Raw genomic sequence first — 13195 nt, forward strand, 5'->3', positions numbered from 1 at the left:
GTTTGCGAGGCACTACACATTAAAAAGTCAACACCAGCAAACAACAGCCAATTAATGCACAACTATATTCTACCCACCTCAAGACTCCGCTCCAATATAGAAGCATCAAGAAATATGGACCAATAGGCTTTCTACAATCACTTCCATTCAATACCCATTGTTTCGTGTTCTGTCTTGTGTTGATGAAGTTAATACCCTATTAATACCACCTCACTCAAATGTAGATATAAACAAATCGAAGATGTCTAAGTTCTATTCAGTTGTGTATGTGTAAACTAAAGTCCTTGAAAATGTAATAAGTTTTACGAAACGCGCTCAAGTGTCGCGTCAGACTAGAAATAAAAATGAATTTTGGAGAATTGATTTTTGAATTACCACCAACAGTGAAAAGAAATGTACGAAAGATCGAGAAAATTCGTGTTAGAATTATTAATATTACTTTTTCGGTCATATTTAATAATATATTTCTACAGGAAAGACTGCTACCAAAATATACTAATATATATATATATATATATATATATATATATATATATATATATATATAACTGAAAACTCATAACTGATAACTGATAACTGATATATATATATATATATATATATATATATATATATATATATATATATATATATATATATATATAAAAAAAAGTTTGTGAGGGTACCACCTCTGGTGCCAATGTGGGGACCCATAGCCTCGGAGAAGAAAATAAAAAGTATTCAGAGGAGACCTTGTGGTCTCTCACTGAACACTAATATTATCTTCTCCTACCACCCCCATTCTTTTGTATGTACACATATATATTTACTTTATTTGAACTTTGTTACAAAAAAGGAGTTAAATATGGGTTACAAAGATAGTTGTCATAGGTTGTCGAGTTCCTCCAGCTCCTCAGATGGCGGGCAGGAACCCTGGATGCAGTGCGCATTTCCCCTCTGTATCGCCACACTGAGGCGCTGGAAAAGAAAGCTTGCAGCTCTCGGGTCCCTTGTTGTTTCAATGAGCCTAGAACCCAGTTCCTTCAAAAAACTGGTAGCACTTTTACCCCAGGCGCCGAGCGTCTCAGAAGCAATGGGGACAAAATTGTAGTGGTGATCCAGTTCTCTATACTTACGGGATTTGGCTGCTTCCCTGTGGGTGGCAGCGCCACCTGGTTGTGCAACACTGAGGTTAATGTAGGTGTTAGCCAGGGTTGATACGCACGTGTAGTCCCATACCAACTGCTTGCCATTCTTCCAGGGGTTCACTGTGATACCATCCGGGCGACCAATAAGAGCATCAGAGTTACGGGGCGTTAGGTAACGGGGCTCTCTTTCAGCTGGGCATCCAGCTGTAGTGAGGCTCCTCTTGATGATGTCGTTAACTTCACTGTGCCTCGAGTGCCATCCCCCTGTGCTTTGGCAGAGTAGGCCATGGTGACCGTACCTGTCAGCCACCACCTCGCCGCAAATACACCTATATCTGGTGTGGATTGGGGCAGCAAGGCGGAGGGCCACAGCAATTCGGAGGGCGTGTGGTGTGAGACGCGTGCCAGTTGCCGACATTGGGGTTGCTAACAGGAAATCCCCTGCATGTGGTGCTGCTACTGCTGTGAGGCGAGCAATGTCGTGTTGTGTTGTTGCAGCACCCAGGCACTCTGCAGCAACTTGGTCTACAATGGGACCATCCCAGCTGGATTGCTTGTGGGATTTTGGGGATGGTGGTTGAGGTGATTGGCCTGCACGAGAGGCCCACTCTGTGGCACAGCGTGTAAAATTGGGATCATGTACACCTGCCAGCTGATGTAAGTGGGCAGGTAGAATTTCCTTCACAAGGTCGTCGGATGCTGATAAGGAGGACAGGAAGGCTGGAACAGCGATTTGCGTTGCTGTTCGAACTCCGAGGCCCCCAAGTCTTACGGGAAGAGAGGCTTGTTTCCACTGTAGGTCATCGAGAGAGAGGTTAAGGGCTTTTTCTAGCATTGATTTCAGTAACCGGTCATACTCACTTAGTTTTTGGCTACTGTAAGATGGTGAACACCTCAGAAAGTAGGTTAACCTGGGGAGGGACAGACATCTGGTGATGAGGTAGAGTGCATCATGAGCATCAATATCCTCAATCCTCCCATCCATCCTCTTAAGGTCGGCGATTTTCTTATCAAGGACCTCATCGATGGCTTTCAACCCCAGGGGAGCTCCTAGGAGTGTGCTGTCTTCAGGTTTAGTTTTATGGATATTTGGCAGAAGACCCTCTATTCTCTCTACGATGCCCTGGTTGGAACATATTATTTCACATTTAGAAGGGTTCAGGGTGAGGCCTAAAACTGCACCTTGCTCCTGGATTTTTCTGATGTCCTCCAGGAGGGAGTCTTGGGAACCAGCTAGGGTACCATCATCCAAGAACCAGATGTTAAGCTCGCTGGACAGGACCTCTGTGACTTGTTTGATGACTAAGCAGAAAAGGAGAGGAGCGAGGGGGTCACCCTGTTGGACGCCTTCTCGCGAGTCAATTTCATGTTCGCCAAAAAGTAGCTTAAGATCCATACTGTAGCATGAATGTACAAAAGGGTAGAGGGAAGGGAAATGACTATGAACCGCACGGAGTACAGCATCCCTCCGCACCAAATTGAAGGCATTTTTGAAATCTAGCATGATAAGGGCCTTTTCGTCTGTGATGTTGGCGATGAAGGCTCGAGCTGCATGGGCTGCCGCCTCACACCCTTGTGGAATGCCAAACCCGAGCTGTTTTGGCTTCAGCATGTTGGCCGCTGCATCACTAACTGTTCTTGCAGCTGCCTTTGCGACGAGACGCCGGAGAGAATTGCCCACAGCTATTGGCCTGATCCCTCCATCCTTTTTCTTTAGAGCACAGAGAGATGCTCCAAAAAAGATAGGTCTTATGGACGCTGGTATGTTGCTAGCTAGACATGTGTTGGTGAATCTGGTTAGTTCCACCAAGAGGTTCTTTGCAATGTCACCCAGTGCAGGGTTGAGCATTTGCTTGAGGTGGTTGGGTTTTAGTCCTGTGAACCCACCTGCTGATCCTGTAGGGAAGGACATGGCTACTTTATGGACCACAGATTCAGCCACCCAGAGAGGTTCTGCTCCGGTAGCCCCCACTTGTACAATATCGTCCTCACGCAGAGCCCTGGGTGGGTGTTTCTCCCTTAGGGCTTGAGCTGTTGCGGCATCTGTCGGCAATTGAGTCCTCACTGGTGATGACTCTTATTGCGCCAATAGTGTTTCCTTCTTCAATTTTCTTGGTGACTTATGTTCTGATTTTTGATGTCTCGGATATGCCACTGTTGCTCTTCCTGCCGTGGGTGTATATATATATATATATATATATATATATATATATATATATATATATATATATATATATATATATATATATATATATATACACATATTAGGAGATCAGCCCAAAGCAAGATGAGTGTGGAGTAGTTACAGCAGCTCGACAGTGTGTGTTTATTCATGACCAATAGGCTAGTTTGGAGCCGTTTCCATAAATAAATGTGACGTTGAACCCCCTCTGCGAGTATATAACGATTCCAGTGTGATCTTTGTGATCTTCCAATATGCCCTCCTGTGTCCATTACTGATTGACGACAGCAGCAGTGTAGTTGCAGTTATTGATTTTATTTTATCAGGGAAGTGGTTTGGGTTTTTATTCGCTAGAAGTAAGTAAAGTAAATATCAGTATCAAGTTTATAAAATCCCTAACCCCTGATAAAATTGTGGGCCTGAGTCAGGGAGGTGAGCTGACACACCCGTGACCTGAGTCCGAGAGGTGAACGGTCACACCTGTAGTCTATGTCCGAGAGGTAAGCTGTCATACACATAGCAACTGTTATAGCACGTGTAGCGGCCGGTACACTATTTCTCTCTCTTAGGGAGACTCGCAGGACGAGACGGATTTCGTATAAGTGTTTTTAGATTCAAGGAAGCCTGAAGATCTGGAGGGATGTAGAAAAGAACAGTTGAGTCAAATTCCAGAGAGATGTGGTGTTAGGGTGAAATCATCCAAGGTAGTAGGGCTAAAGGAGGAGAGCCTTAAGTAATTGAGAGCCAAGAGTGAAGTGATAGAGCAAGGAGCCCAAAACGAGTTGAAGGGGGAAATGAATATGATGAGCAAGATGAAGTGAGGTCACATGGATCAAACAAGAGTAGTATGAACAACCGCGGTTGCAGAAGTAGCCGGAACACGAGCTTGGAAAGGTTCGAGTTAGAGCTCCAAATGCAATGAAAGGAGAGGCAGTTCCAACTAGAGAAGTTGAAGTTAGAACTGCAGATAAAAATTTAGCAGAAAAAGAGACAACTAAATTAGAGGTACAGAAAGAAAAAGGAGACAACAAGAATATGAGAACTGAAGTAAGAACAAGAGAATGAAAAAGAGAAAAAGTTGAGCAGGAAAGAGAGAAAAACAGAATATGAGAACTGGAGTAAGATCAAGAGAAAGAAAAAAAGAAAACCAAAGTTGAGCATGAAAGAGAGAAAACAAGACAAACAAATAGAGATAGAAACAAATAGAGCTTTGGCAGCGCATAGGATTGATCGTGGGCTGCCAGAGAACACCATTCACGGATCACACCCACTAGCATTGAGGGAAAAGAATATACCACTTTTTGTGCCATAGGAGGCGGAAAGTTTCTTTGAGCACTTTGAAAAGTCGGCCAGTATCAAACAGTGGCCGCAAGAAGAATGGGCACCGTTAGTCCAGTTAAGATTGACTGGTGCTACCAGATAAGCATACACCCAGTTGTCTCTGGATGAATGTCAGGATTACTGGACAATAAAAATAGTGTGTGTTGCGATCGTTTATAAAAATAAATAAATAAATAAATTTTCATTCAGGAAGAGTACATACATAGTTGATTTACAAACATAATGTTGGTTATATACATAGAGCTAGTACATACAATACCTAAAGTCATTAATAGGAATAGAGTTTCGGGTAAGGAAGGGGAAGTTTTCGGGCAAGTTTCTGCTATATCATGAACGCTATAGAAAGCGATTTCGAGATATGATAAAAACTCCAGCCAACACTTTCGCCGAGGCAGCGAGGGACCTAGAACGACGTTTCCAAAGCTGGATTGAAGCTGTCGGGGTGGAGTCCTACAGTGATTTAAAACAATGGTAATGGAAAAGTTTTTAGAGATGATGCATCCCCGAGACAATATGTAAAATTCAAAAGGCGGGTGTCAGAAATGTCAAGCACGCAGCAGATAGGGCGGACATGATCACAGAAGCTTATCAAAGCCTGAGAGAAAGTAGGATGAATAGCAATGTGCGTCTGAGTTATAGCAGACCCAGTGGATCCTGGGCTGATTAGTTAGCCCAAGTTAGCGCCAAACCCTATGAAAGGAAGTTTCAGAGTCCACCTACAGGTGACTGGCAGGGGACCAAGTCTGTACAGAGACGTTATAAGACCAGCCAGGCACAGCCTAGTGCAGGTTCTGCGCCTGAACCGGGAAGCACCAGCTCGACGAGCGGACAGAATCAAAGAAGCCGCTCAGAAGGACAAAATAACGTGGGACAGAAAAGGAATACCTCCCAGATAAGATGTTATAACTGTAATAGGTATGGTCATGTAATAAAAGATTGCAAACTGGGCAAGAAAGTAGTGACCCTTTGAATGTGTGACCCCCGAAACTAATGTGTGAGTTTGATTAGAAACAAACCGCATAACGAGGGATTAATGAACGAGAGATACAGTTCGTTCATCAGTAGAGGTTGGGTCAGCATGGGAGACCAACCTGAAATAGAAGTAAAAATCTTCATAGATATAAGGGCGAATCAGAGCTTGATGCTAAGAAGGCTGATTAAGGATGAAAGACTTTTAGCTGACAGTCGTAGAATAGAGGTGCATGAGTTATTGTCGGGGAGTAACATATGTGCTGTCAGACTGAGGTCTGAGTATTTGTCGGCGGAGGTGATATTAGAAGTTTGTCCTGACATACCTGTTCCAGGGAGACAAGTGATCCTGGGAAACGACTGGTGCGGGTCAAAGGTGTTGCCGGAGATAATAAGGGAAACTGTGCCGGTGGTGTGCCAGATGGGCCACGGTACCGACGGAATTCCTGACAGAGTAGATCTGGCTAGCATCTTAGAGGATGAGTCAGGACAGCCAAATTCATTGTGTAGCTTTCTTGTGCAGTGACCAGGTCAGAGGTTGCCGACGAGGGAGACACTGGAGGTGATATAACAGTGTCGACTCCACTGAGAGAAGAAACTGAAGTGGAGATAGCAGGGTTGTTTGATGAGGGTCCAACTCGAAAGGATGAGGACATGGCGAGGTCAGAGGCGAAGATGACCCATGCCAGAGAAGTGGAATGTGAACAGAGTGGACTTGATTAAAGCCCAGAATGCTGAATTCAAGAACCAGATCAGAGACGCAAAAGGAGGAAACTCGTGTCCAGAGTCCCCTATACATTACTATGTGGAGGATGACATACTAATGAGAAAATGGTTTGATTGGAGATTGATTGAAATTGTTTGAAGTGATGATTGACGACAGCAGCAGTGTAGTTGCAGTGGTTGAACTTATTTTAGCAGGGAATGGTTGGGGTCTCTGTTCGCTAGACGTAAAGTAAAGTTCTCTATCAAGTTTATAAAATCCCCAACCCCTGATTTGTTAAGTGAACCTGGATGTTTAGTGTATACTAGATGTTTAGTGTATACTGGATGCTTAGTGTACACTGGAAGTTAAGTGTATAATGAATATTTAGTGTATATGGAATAGCCACACGTGAGAGTTAGAGGTAAGGACATTTGAGAACAGTGCAAATTTTGTTTATGTGTAACTGAAACGTGTCGGTTTAAAGAATGCACAAAATGCAGGTAAATTTAGTAGACCTTCCTTTCACAACATTCACCAAGAAATAACTATCTCATTTAAATGAACCTCCTCTCACAGTGACAGGACCTATTACTTGAAGTAAACAATCTAAACAAAGACAGCAACACTCTACACAAAGAATGCAACACTACACGATGTTACGACCCAGGTAATCATGGCTCTCACAGTGAACATATTTTATACATCCATCTCAGATGGTAGCATTTGCATGAGAGACATTTGCATATACATTGATAATATAAATGATGTATTTGGTAATAAATTCGAATGAATGATAGTATTGTACATTGTATTACACTGTTTACTGTAATATGGGTGTCATGGCTGGCGTGTTCAGTGAAGGAGAAATATTCCTGTCAAATACCTGTACGCCTGTGGAAAGTGGGGCGAGTATTGATCGGGTGTTGTGTTGCCAGATGTCGCCTCCTTTTAGAAGTAAATCTATTATTACAATTAATTAAGAATGTTTATACTTTTAGTTATATTGGTAGAATGTGTGAAACATTATGTTAGTATGATTGTGTCTGTTTGGAAGTGGTTACTTTCATTTGTAGTGTATGTAATTGGAGAGTGTGTGTGCCGTGTGGTAGCTCTGAGGAGTTACCAGGGAGCGCTTGATGCTAGCCAGCAGAGTTTCAGGAGGTCTGGTTTGGAAACATGTAGTTCTACTTAAAGTTAAGTCACGTAATTGTTTTCTTGTTCTAATGTAGGTGATAATTATCTGAGGAGGCAGTTGACTGAAATAGTCAACTGCCATATTGAAGTCATTATATTATACTATATATATATAATATATAATATATATATATTATATATATATATATATATATATATATATATATATATATATATATACGTATATATATATATATATATATATATATATATATATATATATATATATATATATATACGTATATATATATATATATATATATATACATATATATATATATATATATATGTATATATATATATAATATATAATATATATATATTATATATATATATATATATATATATATATATATATACGTATATATATATATATATATATATATGTATATATATATATATATATATATATATATATATATATGTATATATATATATGTATATATATATATATATATATATATATATATATATATATATATATATATATAATATATATATATATATATATATATATATATATATATATATATATATATATATATATATATATATATATATATATATATATATTGTAGAGTAGTCTTGGTGTTGCAACACCAAGTAAAGTAAAAACAAACAGTAAAGGGAAAAAATAAGAAGGAATATAATAACCCATGGTTTAATAGACAGTGTCAGGAAGCAAAAATGGCCAGCAGCCGGGAGTGGAGGAAGTACAGAAGACAAAGAACAGAGGACAACAGAGCTAGGAACGATTACATTAACATAAGACGAACATCGGAAAGGGACTATGAGAACGATATTGCAATCAAAGCGAAAAATCAACCTAAGTTACTACACAGTCATATAAGAAGAAAAATGTCGGTGAACAACCAAGTGACAAGACTAAGGAAGACAAAGGGGGGCATATACTGAAAGTGACAAGGATATCTGCGAGGCACTGAATGCCAGTTTCCATGGAATGTTCACTACCGAGCCTGAGCAGCTCCCATTGTTGGAAGGGGTTACCCTAGATGAAAGACTATCAGATATAGAGGTGACAGCAGAGGAGGTAATGAAACAGTTGACAACTCTAGATGCAACTAAAGCAGTTGGACCAGACAAAGTATCACCGTGGATACTAAAAGAAGCAGCACAGCCCCTCAGCGTGCCTCTGGCAATGATCTTTAATGAGTCACTTATGTCGGGAGAATTGCCCAGTTGCTAAAAGAAGGCAAATGCCGTGCCGATCTTCAAGAAAGGCGATAGGGAGGAGGCACTTAACTATAGACCTGTATCACTGACAAGCATCCCCTCTAAAATACTGGAAAGAATAATTAGGCTATGACTGGTTGCACACCTGGAGAACATTAGGTTTGTGAACAAACATCAACATGGGTTCTGGACAGGGAAATCGTGCATAACAAACCTTCTGGAATTCTATGATGAAATAACGAAGATAAGACAGGACAGAGATGGTTGGGCAGACTGCATATTTCTGGACTGCCAAAAAGCCTTCGATACAGTACCGCACATGAGACTGCTGTTCAAACTCGAGAGGCAGGTGGGGGTGGGGGGAAAGGTCCTAGCATGGATAAGGAACTACCTAACAGGAAGGAGCCAAAGAGTTACGGTAAGGGGCGAGAAGTCGGACTGCCGGACAGTAACAAGTGGAGTACCACAAGGAACGGTGCTGGAACCAATTCTATTTCATGTATATGTTAACGACATGTTTACAGGCGTAGAGTCCTACATGTCGATGTTTCCGGATGACGCAAAGTTGATGAGAAGAATTGTGACAGATGAGGATTGCAGGATCCTCCAAGAGGACTTGAACAGGTTGCAGAGATGGTTAGAGAAATGGCTACTTGAATTCAACACGAGCAAATGTAAAGTTATGGAAATGGGACTAGGAGATAGGAGACCATAGGGACAGTACACAATGAAGGGAAACAGCCTACCTGTGACGATGCGCGAATGAGACCTGGGGGTGGACGTAACACCTAATCTATCTCCTGAGGTACATATAAATAGGATAAGGAGAGCAGCGTACTCTACACTGGCAAAAGTTAGAACATCATTCAGAAACCTAAGTAAGGAGGCATTTAGGGCGCTTTACACTGCCTACGTGAGACCAGTCTTAGAGTATGCCGCCTCATCATGGAGTCCCCATCTGAAGAAGCATATAATGAAAATGGAAAAGGTTCAGAGGTTTGCAACGAGACTCGTCCCAGAGCTACGAGGGATGGGATATGAGGAGCGCCTGAGGGAACTGTGCCTTACGACGCTAGAAAGAAGAAGGGAGAGGGGAGACATGATAGGAACGTATAAAAAACTATTAGGGATTGACAGAGTGGACATAGACGAAATTTTCACACGGAATAGTAACAGAACGAGGGACATGGATGGAAGCTGGAAACTCAGATGAGTCACAGAGATGTTAGGAAGTTTTCTTTTAGCGTGAGAGTAGTGGGAAAATGGAATGCACTTCAGGAACAGGTTGTGGAAGCAAATACTATTCATAATTTTAAAACCAGGTATGATAGGGAAATGGGACAGGAGTCATTGCTGTAAACAACCAATGCTCGAAAGCCGGGATCCAAGAGTCAATGCTCGATCCTGCAGACACAACTAGGTGAGTACACTTCACCAAGACACCAACACTCTACACCAAGACACCAACACTCTACACCAAGACACCAACACTCTACACCAAGACACCAACTCTCTACACCAAGACACCAACACTCTACACCAAGACATCAACACTCTACACCAAGACACCAACACTCTGAACCAGGACACCAACACTCTACACCAAGACATCAACACTCTACACCAAGACACCAACACTCTACACCAAGACACCAACACTCTGAACCAGGACACCAACACTCTACACCAAGACACCAACACTCTACACCAAGACACCAACACTCTGAACCAGGACACCAACACTCTACACCAAGACATCAACACTCTACACCAAGACACCAACACTCTACACCAAGACACCAACACTCTACACCAAGACATCAACACTCTACACCAAGACACCATCACTCTACACCAAGACACCAACACTCTACACCAAGACATCAACACTCTACACCAAGACACCAACACTCTACACCAAGACACCATCACTCTACACCAAGACACCAACACTCTACACCAAGACACCAACACTCTACACCCAGACAGCAATACTCTACATCAAGACACCAACACTCTACACCAAGACAGCAACACTCTACACCAAGACACCAACACTCTACACCCAGACAGCAATACTCTACACCAAGACACCAACACTCTACACCAAGACACCAACACTCTACACCAAGACACCAACACTCTACACCAAGACATCAACACTCTACACCAAGACAGCAACACTCTGAACCAGGACACCAACACTCTACACCAAGACACCAACACTCTACACCAAGACACCAACACTCTACACCAAGACACCAACACTCTACACCAAGACACCAACACTCTACACCAAGACACCAACACTCTACACCAAGACACCAACACTCTACACCAAGACACCAACACTCTACACCAAGACATCAACACTCTACACCAAGACAGCAACACTCTGAACCAGGACACCAACACTCTACACCAAGACACCAACACTCTACACCAAGACACCAACACTCTACACCAAGACACCAACACTCTACACCAAGACACCAACACTCTACACCAAGACATCAACACTCTACACCAAGACACCAACACTCTACACCAAGACACCAACACTCTACACCAAGACACCAACACTCTACACCAAGACACCAACACTCTACACCAAGACACCAACACTCTACACCAAGACATCAACACTCTACTCCACGACAACAACACTCTACACCAAGACACCAACACTCTACACCAAGACAACAACACTCTACACCAAGACACCAACACTCTACACCAAGACATCAACACTCTACTCCACGACAACAACACTCTACACCAAGACACCAAAACTCTACACCAAGACACCAACACTCGACACCATGACACCAACACTTTACACGAAGATACCAACACTCTACACCAAGACACCAACACTCTACACCAAGACACCAACACTTTACACCAAGAAATCAACAATCACGTTCAAGTTCCTCACGTGTGCCCCAAATAATGAGGTGATTTGATAAAATGCTATGCCCAAGATTACCATCGGAGTGCCGGCGGGGAAGTGGTTCAAATACCTTCAGCTATCACTTCCTTATGTCCGGTCGTGATGGTCAAGCGGATTAAGGCGTCCTGTAGTTACTAGTTGCATTGCTCCTGGGAGTATGGGTTCGAGTCACTTCTGGGGTGTGAGTTTTAAGTCGCATATAGTCCTGGGGACCATTCAGGCTTGTTTGCATATATATATATATATATATATATATATATATATATATATATATATATATATATATATATATATATATATGTCGTACCTAATAGCCAGAACGCACTTCTCAGCCTACTATTCAAGGCCCGATTTGCCTAATAAGCCAAGTTTTCATGAATTAATGTTTTTTCGTCTACCTAACCTACCTAACCTAACCTAACCTAGCTTTTTTTGGCTACCTAACCTAACCTTACCTATAAATATAGGTTAGGTTAGGTTAGGTAGGGTTGGTTAGGTTCGGTCATATATCTACGTTAATTTTAACTCCAATAAAAAAAAATTGGCCTCATACATAGAGAAAAGGGTTGCTTTATCATTTCATAAGAAAAAAATTATAGTAAATATAATAATTCAGGAAAACTTGGCTTATTAGGCAAATCGGGCCTTGAATAGTAGGCTGAGAAGTGCGTTCTGGCTACTAGGTACGACATATATATATATATATATATATATATATATATATATATATATATATATATATATATATATATATATATATGTCGTACCTAGTAGCCAGAACGCACTTCTCAGCCTACTATGCAAGGCCCAATTTGCCTAATAAGCCAAGTTTTCATGAATTAATTGTTTTTCGACTACCTAACCTACCTAACCTAACCTAACCTAACTTTTTCTGCTACCTAACCTAACCTAACCTATAAAGATAGGTTAGGTTAGGTTAGGTAGGGTTGGTTAGGTTCGGTCATATATCTACGTTAATTTTAACTCCAATAAAAAAAAATAACCTCATACATAATGAAATGGGCAGCTTTATCATTTCATAAGAAAAAAATTAGGGAAAATATATTAATTCAGGAAAACTTGGCTTATTAGGCAAATCGGGCCTTGCATAGTAGGCCGAGAAGTTCGTTCTGGCTACTAGGTACGACATATATATATATATATATATATATATATATATATATATATATATATATATATGTCGTACCTAGTAGCCAGAACGCACTTCTCGGCCTACTATGCAAGGCCCGATTTGCCTAATAAGCCAAGTTTTCCTGAATTAATATATTTTCTCTAATTTTTTTCTTATGAAATGATAAAGTTACCCATTTCATTATGTATGAGGTAAAAAATTTTTATTGGAGTTAAAATTAACGTAGATATATGACTGAACCTAACCAACCCTACCTAACCTAACCTAACCTATCTTTATAGGTTAGGTTAGGTTAGGTGTCCGAAAAAGTTAGGTTAGGTTAGGTTAGGTATGTTAGGTAGTCGAAAAACAATTAGTTCATGAAAACTTGGCTTAT

At 41.1% G+C, this 13195-nt stretch overlaps 2 protein-coding genes across 2 annotated transcripts in view; one reads left to right on the forward strand and one right to left on the reverse strand.

Annotated features, from left to right (window-relative positions):
* The window catches only part of LOC123771522 (uncharacterized), a 123018-nt gene that overhangs the window by 109075 nt on the left and 748 nt on the right, over window positions 1–13195 (reverse strand). The window lies entirely within an intron of this gene.
* On the forward strand, window positions 7165–11666 carry LOC138357139 (GATA zinc finger domain-containing protein 14-like). The gene is made up of 2 exons (XM_069313788.1): window positions 7165–7279; window positions 10153–11666. Exons 1-2 carry the CDS (start codon window positions 7165–7167, stop codon window positions 11664–11666), a joined length of 1629 nt encoding a protein of 542 aa, XP_069169889.1.

This window comes from Procambarus clarkii, chromosome 76, assembly GCF_040958095.1.
Source record: "Procambarus clarkii isolate CNS0578487 chromosome 76, FALCON_Pclarkii_2.0, whole genome shotgun sequence".
In the NCBI taxonomy this organism is placed as follows: domain Eukaryota; kingdom Metazoa; phylum Arthropoda; class Malacostraca; order Decapoda; family Cambaridae; genus Procambarus; species Procambarus clarkii.